The sequence below is a fragment of the Lepus europaeus genome, chromosome 3 (assembly GCF_033115175.1).
Source record: "Lepus europaeus isolate LE1 chromosome 3, mLepTim1.pri, whole genome shotgun sequence".
In the NCBI taxonomy this organism is placed as follows: Eukaryota; Metazoa; Chordata; class Mammalia; order Lagomorpha; family Leporidae; genus Lepus; species Lepus europaeus.
The window spans coordinates 118,165,474-118,178,028 of record NC_084829.1 but is presented as its reverse complement, the minus strand read 5'-3'; the positions used below and the strand labels follow the sequence as shown (position 1 = coordinate 118,178,028).

Here is a 12,555-nt window from a genome sequence, read left to right as displayed (position 1 = left end):
TTTTTTTTTTTTGGACAGGCAGAGTGGATAGTGAGAGAGAGAGACAGAGAGAAAGGTCTTCCTTTTGCCATTGGTTCACCCTCCAATGGCCGCCGCGGCAGGCGCGCTGCGACCTGCACATCACGCTGATCCGATGGCAGGAGCCAGGTGCTTCTCCTGGTCTCCCATGGGGTGCAGGGCTCAAGCACTTGGGCCATCCTCCACTGCACTCCCTGGCCACGCAGAGAGCTGGCCTGGAAGAGGGGCAACCGGGACAGGATCGGTGCCCCAACCGGGACTAGAACCCGGTGTGCCGTCGCCGCAAGGTGGAGGATTAGCCTAGTGAGCCGCGGCGCCGGCTTCTTTGTACTTTTGGGGGTACTCTGACTATAACAAGTTTCTAAAATTACTGATACTAAAGATTTTATCTTGGAACACAAAAATCTGTCAATTGTGAAATAAGACACATAGACATGAGTATTTAAAACACAAAAGTAAGAACTACATTTACAAGCAAACTTTCAAAAGGTATAAGGGAATCATAGTTCAGAAGGACTGGCTGGCAAATAAAAAAACACAGGTATTTAAGAGAAAAAAAAAACTCACAAAATTACTATGGTTGCCAAGTTTGTATGAGACCATTCATAATGAGCAAAGAGCAATTTCAACATGATCACTGCAATCACAAAGGTCATGATCTATCTCCATGTAATTATGGCTGCCAAGAGTCTGGACTCAAGGTTTGGTCTATTGATGGACCAGAACTAGAGACTTAGATTTTGGGTTCATCTCAGAGTACAGAGCATTTTTTAAAATAGTGGGCTATGAAGTGCTTTGTGCTTATTGAGATTATGGCAAAGCATCAGATTTTGCTTCTACAGAATGCACATTTTTACTTATTGACTCTTTTCTACTCCCCCATACCACAATTACGCAGGACTTTGCATAGTTATTTTAAAAGGATTTGTATGGTTAATTTGATTGGTATGTCTCTTCAAATACTTTTCTGAGAATTTTTTCTCTTAAACTGGCTTTAGCCCATACACAGGTATTCCCAAATATTCCTCATTTCACCTTAAGTAGCCTGGCACCCTTTAATATGTACTATGACCAACCAAACATGTTAACTTCTTTAACAAATTATTAACTCCAGGCTTCAATCACAATAAACCTTTGCATTGTAAGAATTACAGATACTAAGAAAGCAATTAAAAAAAAAAAAAAAACTTGAACTAAAATTAAAAAAAAAAGACACCTCAAAAGATTGAGAAATATTATAGATAAATCAAATTTCAAGTTCTTGGTGGGGGGAAGACCAAATGTAAATATGTGTTACATTATGAAGGTTGCCACTACAGGTGGTATGTTAAATACCCAAACTAGTCTAGTATCAAAATGAGAGTGGCAAAAACAGGATTAGGCAATACTTTCCCTTCACTCTTTTAACATGCACAAGTAAGTGGCTTTTACTGCTGTTCTGGAATACTTAGTAATTTAAAACAAAAGTGTCCAAATATTTCTGTGGCTGAAACATAATTTTTCAAATCATAACTCATTCCAAAAAGGTGATCGCAAAGGGACTGGCTTTGGGGCCATATTTACCCCAATTTCTACCTCTCTTCCACCCAACTACGAGATAGCTCAATTTAAGGAAGTTGTTGCAAACAATATTATTTCACAGTGGTTCAAGCATTTCAGGCTGTTCTCAACCAACCAATGTAGTTTTAAACAAAAATTTTCTTTCCATCAATAAAAAAAGATCATTTTTCTTTTCTTTTTCAGTCTTGCTAAATTTTATTACCCTGCTTGGCTATACTGCACTCTTCTGGGCATAGAATTTCATAGCAGGTATCAAAAAATAACCAAGCCATAACGCCGACTTTATCAAATCATAATTCCCTACAGATAAGAACTTGGAGGCTACGCCTGGCATATTTTACGCAAAGCAAATACACAACAAATAATGACGGCTCAAGTTAATCCTTAAATGCAAGCTGGAGTTGGGGCGTGTGATTCAGTCTGTTTGCTCACACAGCCTCACACGTGAAAACATCTGTATTGTGGACACCATCCTGAAAGGTGCCCAGCTGCTTCCTCTGTGCTAAGACCAAGAGCAGCAGCAGATCTGAAAGCACGTTGCCACTGAAGGGTGTAACATAAGTCTGCTACTTAAGCAGCTTCCAAAAATGGCAAGTCAGTCAACTTTTCCTCTCTGATAACCCTGTATTGCGAAGCAACAGGAAATTCAAGAACACGCACTGGAAAACAATGCTGCCTTATCTTTCTTTCTCTGGGCGGGGGTCTTAGGAGGCGGTCAGGGCACCGGAGGCTGTCTCTATGATATCAGCAGGGGCCGGGGTATTCTGAGCGATGTCACTGGGGGTGGAGCCAGCGTTTCCATGACATTCCCCAGATAGCAAACCCTGTAAGGCTGTCTGGAAAACAATCTCTATTGGACCAAGTCCTTACTTCGCTGGAAGTAGTCGGATCCAAGACTTAATTTCAACAAAGTGTTCAATTTATTGCTTGAAGCTCTGGCAGCATAAAACTGTCTTCTTTGAATGGAAAATTTGACCAACTGCAATGAGGTAAATGAATTTCGAAAGTGGGGGTTGGCGGGGAGGCGCACAACTTTTTTTTTTTTTTTTCCTTCTTTTTTAAGGAGGATAGGGTGCATGTGTGAGGAGTCCTAAGCAACCACAAAATCCTGGGTGTCTCGGGACGTAAGAGGGTGTTAGCCAGCCAGACCACAGGGCCCCGAAGCGCTCAGGTTCACCGCCCCTGTGAGGCAGGGACTCCAGCTTCCACCGCTCCCGGGAGCCGGGGAATCCCTGCCTCCGTACTAGGAGGAGACGCGCTTCAGAGCCTCCCAGGGCCGGGCTTTCCTCAGCTTCCACAGACTCCTGGCGGCGGGGCCCGGGCGCGGGCCGCACAGGGAGCCCAGGGGGTTCCGCGGGGTTCCCCCGGGATCAGCCACCCGGGGCAGGGGCCGAGGTTCCAGCGCGATACACTCCCCGACCCCGAGCCCCGCCCGCTGCCTGTCCGCCCTGCGACCGCGCCTAAGGTCTGGCCGGCTCCCCTCTCCGCTGCTCCCGCCGGGCTCGCGCCCGGGGAGGGGGAGACCCGCGACCTCCCCGCCCCCGACCCGGGCCCTGCCGGGGGCCCCGCCGGGCTGCGCTTCCCGTAAACTCCCCGCCCGCGCTGCCCCCTCCCCGCCTCGGCCCCGCCCCCGCGGGACCCTGGGCGGCGCGAGATTGGCCCGGCCGCGCTGTCACTCTCCGGCCGCGTCACCGCCCTCGTTTCCGACCGCCGGGAGACCGGCAGTGCTGTTTTAGTGCTGGCGGGGCCGCGGCGGAGGGCATCGTGCAGCCTGGCTGGCTCCTGCTCACCGGCCGCTCGCCGCGCTCGCCCACCTGAGCCGCGGCAGGGGCTGCGCGGGGCCGCACGCCCGGAGGGACGAGGCTGCCGGGCTCCGCTGGGAGATGGGGAGCGGCCGAAGTTGACGAGCCCCCACCCACACCGCGCCCCTGCTGCCCGCCGAGCGCTGCCCCCTCCAGGAGGTGTCGGCGCGCGGCCCGGCCCCAGGTGTGCGCGGGACGCCCCGCCCCCAGGGACCCGAAAACTTCACCCCAAGTCCGAGGCGTGGGCTGCGAGGGCGGTGCCCGGAGCTGGACTCCGGACTCCGCACAGGGGAGCTGTCCTGTGGCTGGCCAGGCCGTCGGAGGGCGGAGACCCGCGGGAAACTTTGTCACCGAGCTCATTCCGTGTTCCTGTCTTCTCTCTCCCCGCAGGGGCTGCAGCCAGCGGTCTGTCGCGCCTGCCTGTTTGCTACAGGAGCCGCCCCGGGGAGAAGCCCCAGCAGGGAGTGGTGTGCGCTGGGGGACCCTGAAGCCCAGCCTCGCGGCTTGGGCGGCCTGGATGCTCGGGACCCAGCCCCGCAGGCGCTGACGCCCGGCGGCGGCGGCGGCGGAGGCGAAGTTTGGCTGCTGAGCGGCGCGGCGCCGGGCCCCTGGACAGACGGCCACCCGGCGGCGGAGGCGATGCCCGTGGCGGGGCTGCTGCCGCTCTTCGGCAGCCCCGCGGGCGGCGGCCTGGGTGGTGGCCTGGGCGGGGGTCTCGGCGGCGGCGGCGGCAGGAAGGGGTCGGGCCCCGCCGCCTTCCGCCTGACCGAGAAGTTCGTGCTGCTGCTGGTGTTCAGCGCCTTCATCACGCTCTGCTTTGGGGCGATCTTCTTCCTGCCCGACTCCTCCAAGCTGCTCAGCGGGGTCCTGTTCCACTCCAGTCCCGCCTTGCAGCCGGCTGCGGACCACAAGCCGGGGCCCGGGGCGCGTGCCGAGGACGCGGCCGAGGGGCGAGCCCGGCGCCGGGAGGAGGGCGCGCCTGAGGACCCGGCGGCGGACCGGGAGGACCCCTTGGCCAGGATCCGCGAAAACCACGAGCGAGCCCTCAGGGAAGCCAAGGAGACGCTGCAGAAACTGCCCGAGGAGATCCAGAGAGACATCCTGCGGGAGAAGGAGAAGGTGGCTCAGGACCAGCTGCGTGACCGGGCGCCGTTCCGCAGGCTGCCTCCCGTGGACTTCGTGCCGCCCATCGGGCTGGAGAACCGGGAGCCCGCCGACGCCGCGGTCCGCGAGAAGAGGGCAAAGATCAAAGAGGTGAGTGCTCCGTGCCCGGAAGCCCCGCGTGGTCAGGCAGAAACGGAAAACCCGTGAAACTCTGAGGATGCGGGTGGTTGCAGCGTAGGCGGACTTGGAGGTTGTCCTCTTACGCCAGGTGCTCTCGGGGCCATGGCTTTTTACGCTTCCCTCTTTTCCTTGTCATAGTAGATATGACCGTTACGGATCGGAGGTTGAATCCCATTGCCTTTAACTTGCATGCTCTGGTGAACCAGACCAGGTAGATAAGTGACAGGCGATGGAAACCTCCTCCTAACCTGGAGAAAGGTAACAATGAAGGAGTTAACCAGCTCCTTCCGCTCCCCTCCCTCAGCCCCCTGGAAGCTCCGACGTGGCTTTAATGTAAACGCAAAGCATCAGTCCTGCTGAGTGAAAAGGTTCTCCCAGAGGCCAGCCCAGCCGGCGTGGTCATGTGCCCCCATCCTGCCAGGTGGCCCTCTTAGAGACTGTAAGGGTGAACTCGCGTCACAGGAAGGGTATTACTATTTACTCTTTTTTGGGGGGCGGCGGGGAAGAAGACTTGAAAAGCCAGTGTTTTTGTCGAACTGTTGTGCAGTCAGAAATAGGGAATTCCGTGTGATGCAACAGGTTTGCCTTTACAGCGACACAGTGACGACAAAGTTAATCTAGGACAAACATGGACTTTGGCATGTCTTACGTAATTTCTTGTAATTTTCACTTAGAACTTGCAACATGATTAAGTTCATGGCCAGCTTAAAGCAGAAGGGGACCTTAAAAATCCTTAAAGCCTATCATTTTAAAGATCGAAGTTGAAGGACCCAGAGTTCCAGAACCAGTTAGTGAGGGAGTCAGGACTGAAGTGAAGTGCAGACTTACTGCCAGGCACCTGTCAGCAGGCAGGCTGTGGACATGGCTCCCTCGAGGACCTACTTCCCTCTGTGAACCTCTGCCAGCTGGGTGTCACACAGAGTCAAGAGCGACAGGGGCCATATTAAAAACATGCCATCCCAAACTTGACTCAGTTTTCTAGAGTACTTTATGAATGGAATAGTACTTTGGCGTTTTGAAAAATAACACAGTCTCTGAGCAGGAATGCTGTGTTCTCTCATCAGGTAGGTACTCAGTCAAGGAAGCTTCCTGGTGGCGTGTTCAGAAAGTAAGCAGAATTGTGAGGTGGTGAGAAGGTGTGTTCTTGAGTGACTGCAAAAGGGAGGCAATCTGTTGTCTCAAGGTTTAAGAACGATGCATTTGGTGAAGCTGTCATGGGGCGTCTGAGTGCTTTTCAGTTTCCTCTAGGAAGAATGCCTTTGTGCCTCCAGGGCACGTAGCTCACTTCCACAGTGCATCTGTCTTTCTGCTTCTTTGTGGCCTCTCCTCAGGTCTAACACCGTCCCAGACAGGGGGATGAACTCTGCTCACCTGGATAACTTCTGGCTAGTAGTTTCCGTTCTCCATGAGGTCCCACCAGTGTTTTCCAGTGACCTGTATCTGCCTGTGCTTCCCTTAAATAGGAAGAGTTTAATTTATGCATTTCATGCCTCGGAATTCATATGAGCTACCATGTAGTACATCACAGTTGTCCCTGGGAAAGATTCTCAATTCTGAAGAGGCACAGATGTTAAAAAGCCTCCAGCACTGCCCAGTAATTCACAGTGCGTTTAGAGCAGAAGCAGTGGGATAGGAGCAGTCCATTCAGGATGGCGTATTCAGTGTGCATAGCCATCTCTAGTAGATCCATGTAAAATGTGTCCCGAAATCAAAGGGTCTTAATTAACCATGAAAAGGGAATTGATGTGGCTTCTGTGTAAATGTGATGCTAACATCTTAGCACCTACATGTTTTGAAACTGCCCGGTGTTGCATAAAGTGCTGGAACTAAATGTGTTTTTTAAAATTCCATGTTGCTGTGAGAACCCAGAAGAGCCAGCATAATTGCCTTCAGCATTTAGTGCAAGGCTAACGGAAAGAAATGGATTATGATTTTCTATCAGATTGGTTCAGGCAGATGTCTGTCTTTGTAAATTAAAAAGGTACTCAGGCTATTCTAAAACCGTGCTATTTAGAGAGGAGACAGTGGTTGCCCATTGTGGATAGGACACTGGACTTGACACTTTAAAAACTAGTTTGGGGAAACACTATGGACTCCTTGTTGTTGGCCGATGAATCTTCTCTTTGGTTTTGTTCTTTATTGTGCCTATATGTTTAGTTCTCTTTATACTTAGGTTCTGTATTGCACCTGAAAGCACTGACCCCTCTGTTAAAATTGAGGAGATAAAGGCAGATGTAACATGTTGGAAGCTTAGACTATAATTGAAGATAAACTCTTGTTTCATGAATTTGGTTCCAAGGCAGTCCTTACAATTTTTTATAATGTCAACATAGTTGCATTATGGCACTGCAGTAAATTTTTTCGCAAATTTGTGTCTTAAAGGAGATGGATAGTTGGTTTATTTCAAATGGGACATTCCTGATGCCTTTCATAAAAAAGTGTTGAGTGATTTCTACTATTTTCCACTATGAAATCTGTGATGTAAAACTTCAAATTAAAGAAAAAAAGATTTTATTTCCCTGGTCCTTGTGAAAATTTTGTAAATGAATTAACTCTGGGATGTCCCAGAAATTAATGATATGTTCATATATAGTATGTATTTATTTTCATGAGTTTGATCTGGAAATTGTATTTGAGTGTCCTTAGCTTTTAAAAGCAGTGTTAGAATAATGAAGCACAGAAGTTAAAGTAGCACTGTGGAATTTTTAGGAAAATAATTCATTTCCCCTTTCTATTCCCTCTCCCTACCCCCCCCCTTTTTTTTGGTCTATACTACCCTTTAGGATTAGAGCCATAATTCAGCTTGGGGAATGAACAGTTTATTGTTGGATTTCTTGGGTAAAAGGGGTTGAATACAAATTGCTAGAGGGGATTCCTCCTCTCAGACACTGGAGTCTGCACCAACCTCAGTGGTTCTGGGGTATCCAGGCTTTGGGACTATCATGTAAGACTTTTGGACCTATCAGCGGAGTCACAAATGCCTCTCTCAGTTTGTCCAAACAAAGCATTGTTAGTCTTCTATTCCAGATTTTATATAACCATAAAGAAAATTTTGATACTGGTGGCTAATGGTTAAAATAGGTGGTTTTTTTTCGGGCCTTTCATATACAGCTTTGAATACAATATGTAATTATGTTAACTATTGACAATTAACTTCTAGTAAAGATCAGATGTGGGAATAATCTACTTTGATTAAAACAAAATTATTTTATTTTGATACTTCAATTTATTTTATAGGACGTTCTAGTGCAGAAAATAACATTTACAAAATAATAAAAGCTACAGTTTGAAGACCTATTCCAAGAGGCTTAGACACCCTTCAGCTGCTTGCCTATTCCACTGTTCTCTGCTCCATGACACCCTGTGTCCTTGAACATGGACCAGTGGAGATCATCCTACTTTGAGCTGGGAGAGGGTCTGCAGAGTTTGTAAAGGCTTCTCTCTAATGCAAAGCTATGTAAATTAAGATTTCAACAATGTAAGTACTGCAGTAGATGCTGATCATTGAATATTAATATGCAAAAGCAAGAGAAGATTGCTAATGGATAGTTAATTATATTTAGGTTAATTTTCTGTAGTTACAGATAAATTCTCTGAGAGGAATATTCTGTCTTCCCCAACACAGGCAACAGAAATTCATATAAAAGGGCTCTATATAGGACTTAGAACCTGGTTAGGGTTGTAAAAAGAGGTTTGAAATACCCATTTTCTAATCTATGCATCTGTATTTCTTAGGTGAGTTAATGAACGAATCCATCTTGAGCACTTGAACCTAGTATTTCACAAGTTTAAGAAGTGCTGTTGTATGAGATCTGAATTTGTTGAAACCTATTGGAGAACTTGCAGATTTGAGTCATATTATTTCACAAGCTATGGTAGTACAGATTCTTTAAGATTTGTAGGCATGTGTCACAAGGACAGAGAGAAGAAGAACTACAGATCTATGTGAGGTATGAAGGGTAATTGTATAGAGAGGTCAGAATTGCTCTGGGAGCTACTGATATTTGCTAGATCGGGAGAGGCCCTATGACCTTTTAATTTCTTTATGACCTACAAAATCATAAGTCTTGTATGTGTTTGCAGAAGATGAATTTTGATTGGTCAAAATAAGAGCAGCAGCTTCTCTTTTGATAGTATAAAATGATTGGTCAATGGTCTGTTCTCTAGGATGAAAATGATAAACAAGAAACTTAGCGTTTACTTTAAGGGAGAGGGGCTGGCGCCATGGCTCACTTAGTTAATCCTCCGCCTGCGGCGCCGGCATCCCATGTGGGCACTGGGTTCTAGTCCTGGTAGCTCCTCTTCCAGTCCAGCTCTCTGCTGTGGCCCAGGAGGGCAGTGGAGGATGGCCCAAGTGCTTGGGCCCTGCACTCGCATGGGAGACCAGGAGGAAGCACCTGGCTCCTGGCTTCGGATCTGTGCAGAGCCAGCCATAGCGGCCATTTGGGGGGTGAACCAACAGAAAAGGAAGAACTTTCTCTCTGTCTCTCTCGCTCACTGTCTGTAAACTCTACCTGTCAAATAAAAAATAAATACATATTTAAAAAAATAATTTAAGAGAGAGGTGTTCTTTCTTTGTGGAAAGAGAGTCTCAACTTTGCTGTCAGTGTTCTTCACCTAGTGCCTTACTTGGTGTTCAGTCATTGAACTAGCTGTATTCCTCAATCCCCTACCTCTCAATTTGTTAAAAGACCCTTTACACAAACTCTGTAATTTTTTTAAAGTTACCAACAGTGCACCATAAAAATGATAATTTTTAAATCTCTGATTTTTAAAACTAAACATATGTTCTAGGTCATAAAGTATTGTATCTGCATGAGACCTTAGAGGTAGCTCACTGCATTCATTTTATAGTGGAAGCAACTGAGATACATAGATTGACCTGAAAATCACTTCACCAGTTAGTGGCAGAATTGAGTTGAGAATGGAAATCCTGGTCCTCAGTGAGTTTTGCTCACTATTCCCGTCGTGGCAGCCTGCCTCCTAAATAAAGCTCTGAAATATAAAAATGGACTGTATTCATTGCTTATAGACCCTAATGTACAGTAAGTACAAAACACAGCCAATACAATTTTGTAGTATTTTAAATCTGATTCTATGTTAGTTTTTGTTAACTGGTAATTTTTAAAATATCTAAACTGGAGGCACAATATTGACATCTTCTTTTTAAAGCTACCACGGAAAGTTTGATGTAACATCCCCTTCTCTTTATAAAGATCTCTATATGAAGCAGAGACATAATTATTCTATCAAACATCCTTCTTGAAGATATGAGAGGACTAAAAAGGGAGAAAGGAAGCAAGACAGAGTTGCTGATATGTAAACGGTGGAGAGCTGCCCAGAGAATAGGGATGTGATGGTGTAAGAAGTTCATTCAAGCTATTAACGTGCATGCTCTTCTGACATTGCACTATGTATAAGAGAATTGATAGCTATCCTGAAAGGCTGTATACTTCTTAAAAGAAGACACACATTTCAAAATCACATAGGTCTCTCTACCTCAGCAGGTCCCGGAGACAATCTGGGTTCTCCTGTCTGTCCCTGCTCTGTTCCTCTGTGCACTACAGTGATTAGGATATGTTCTAACAGCCAGCATTGTGGTGCTTCAAGTTAAGCTGCTGTTTACAACGCCAGCCTTCCAGATCAGAGAGCTGGTTCAAATCTTGGCTACCCACTTCCATTCCAGCATTCCTGCTAATGTGCCTGGGAAGGCAGCAAATGATGGCCCAAGTACTTGGGCCCCTGCCACCCGTGTGGGAGACTGAGATGCAGTTCCTGGCTCCTGGCTCTGGCCTGACCCAAACCTGGCTGCTGTAACTATTTGGGGAGTCACTCAGCAGATGGATGATCCCTCTCTCTTCCTCTTTCTACCCTCCCCACCCCCATCACTCTGTCTTTCAAATATATAAATCTTAAAAAAAAAAAAAAAGAAGACTATGTTCTAGACTTCAGTTACCTGACTTCTGTTCACAAGCTTTGTGACCTTCAGCAAATTACTTAACTTCTTAGAGTTTCAGTTTCTTCATTTGTAAAATGGGAATAATAATAGTACCCACTTTGTGAAATACTTAGAATGGTATCAGGAATGCCTTGGAAACATTATAAATGTTACTTGTTACTGATCCACACCTAAAGCCACCAAGCCAAGATTACATTGTTCCATCTACTGTTCAATAAATCAAGAAAGTGGATCAGGAAGTTTCAAATGATCAAAAATAGTTAAAATTAAGTTTTGGTGCATAAAGAGATACATCTCCAATTCAGCTAAATGATCTCTCCAGATGGCTACAATTTTATTGTGGTGTGGTCAACTCTGGTTTTCTCATATTCCTGCCAGATTCCAAAAAATCCTTAAGTATCTTTAACATCATAAACTTTCTGGGTATACCTCTTCAGCTTCTGCACTTAAAAATATGTGCTATAGTATGAATTTGTCTCAAAGCCAGATGTGCTTATTTCTAAAGTATCATCATTTCAAAGCAGTCCCAGTTGGCTTGTCTTCTTAAGCATTAAAACATTCCTCAAAGTAGGGAGATTGAGTAAAGTGAATTTCAATCAAGTTTGTCTTTAGAGGAATTTTTTTTTTCTTAGATTTATTTTACTTATTTGAAAGGCAGATTTACAGAGATACAAGGAGAGAGAAAAAAAAAAAAGTGGTCTTCCATCTGCTGGTTCACTCCCCGAGATGGCTACAATGGTTAGGGCTGGCCAGGCCTGAGCCAGGAGCCAGGAACTCTATTCAGGCCTCCCGTGTGGGTGGCAGAGGTCCAAGGACTCCCGCCATCTTCCACTGCCTTCCCAGGCACATTAGCAGGGAGCTGGATTGGAAGTCAAGCACTTATTATACTCGAACTCACATTTCATTATGCGATCTGGGATACAAGTGGCCACTTAACTCACTGCTCCATGATGACTGCCCTAGAAATGTTAAGAAACTATTTTTAAAAAATGTATAATTATGGCAAATTCTATAATCAGATCTAAGTCTATTACCCGATAGTCATGGTTTGCAGAGATCGGTTATACTTTGGAGCTCATAAAGTCTGATCTTTTTGAGGGCTTCCCATTGAATTTAAATGTAATAGGGTTTCAGACCCTGAAGGAGCTCCTGAGCTCCAGTATTCACTTTACATCTGAGAAATGGGGCCTGGTGAGCTGCAACTTCCTAAGACTCTCCCAGTGTCCAAAAGCAGGGCTGGAAATTGCTTCTTAGTGCCCAGGCCCAGATCAGCCTGGATAATCTTGACTGCAGTGAGAACATGTGCTTTGGAGACTGTCGAGCGGTGCCCTCCCTCTTCCTCAGCCCTGAATGGCAGGCCAACAACAAGAAGCCTTGAGGATCACATCCGGGAGGAAGAAGGAACATCTTTGCTGGGTGAGGCATTGCCAGACAAAGCAGTACTGGCTCATTCCTTTACTCCAAGGAATGTGCCAGCACTGCTCCACCCACCATGAGTCCAGATAAAGACTTCTGTGATCATTAGGTACTTGAAAGAAAACCAAATGAGATTAAGGTTTAAGAGCATTTAAGAATCACAGCCCTCATTTCTATCACAAATACTCTGGGCACATTAGTGCTCAGCGCTCTTGCAGATAATCCAGAACGAAGATAATAAAATTAAAAAGGGTGCATATCCTTTATGTTTACTTGACTTTTTTAAACTGTCTGCTCCCTCACTCTGACTTGTTTTTTAACACTGTGTTTGTCTCCCTGGCTCTTAAAATTATGAAAAGTCCAGTTCCTAATTTGTTCTACTACTTTCGCTCTGTATCTTGCAAACAAGTAACACTCCCACCATATTGTACCAACTTTTATTTGCAGTTTTCATTTATTTATATGTGGGTTTCCATTAGATTGTCCTGTCTCCAGCCCCTTGTATGGGAGTATTCA

The 12,555-nt window shown here is 46.3% G+C and overlaps 1 protein-coding gene across 2 annotated transcripts in view; it reads left to right on the top strand.

Annotated features, from left to right (window-relative positions):
- The first annotated feature begins 2,408 nt into the window (after positions 1–2,408).
- Positions 2,409–12,555, top strand: part of MAN1A1 (mannosidase alpha class 1A member 1) — a 203,980-nt gene continuing 193,833 nt past the window's right edge. Inside the window, exons 1-2 of one of the 2 annotated variants that reach the window (XM_062186690.1) lie at positions 2,409–2,567; positions 3,771–4,634. In XM_062186690.1, coding sequence (XP_062042674.1) covers positions 2,541–2,567; positions 3,771–4,634 — 891 coding nt within the window. In that variant the 5' untranslated portion in view covers positions 2,409–2,540. Of the gene's footprint in view, positions 2,568–3,445; positions 3,565–3,770; positions 4,635–12,555 lie in introns of those variants that run through there. The other variant, XM_062186691.1, reaches the window with a different exon arrangement.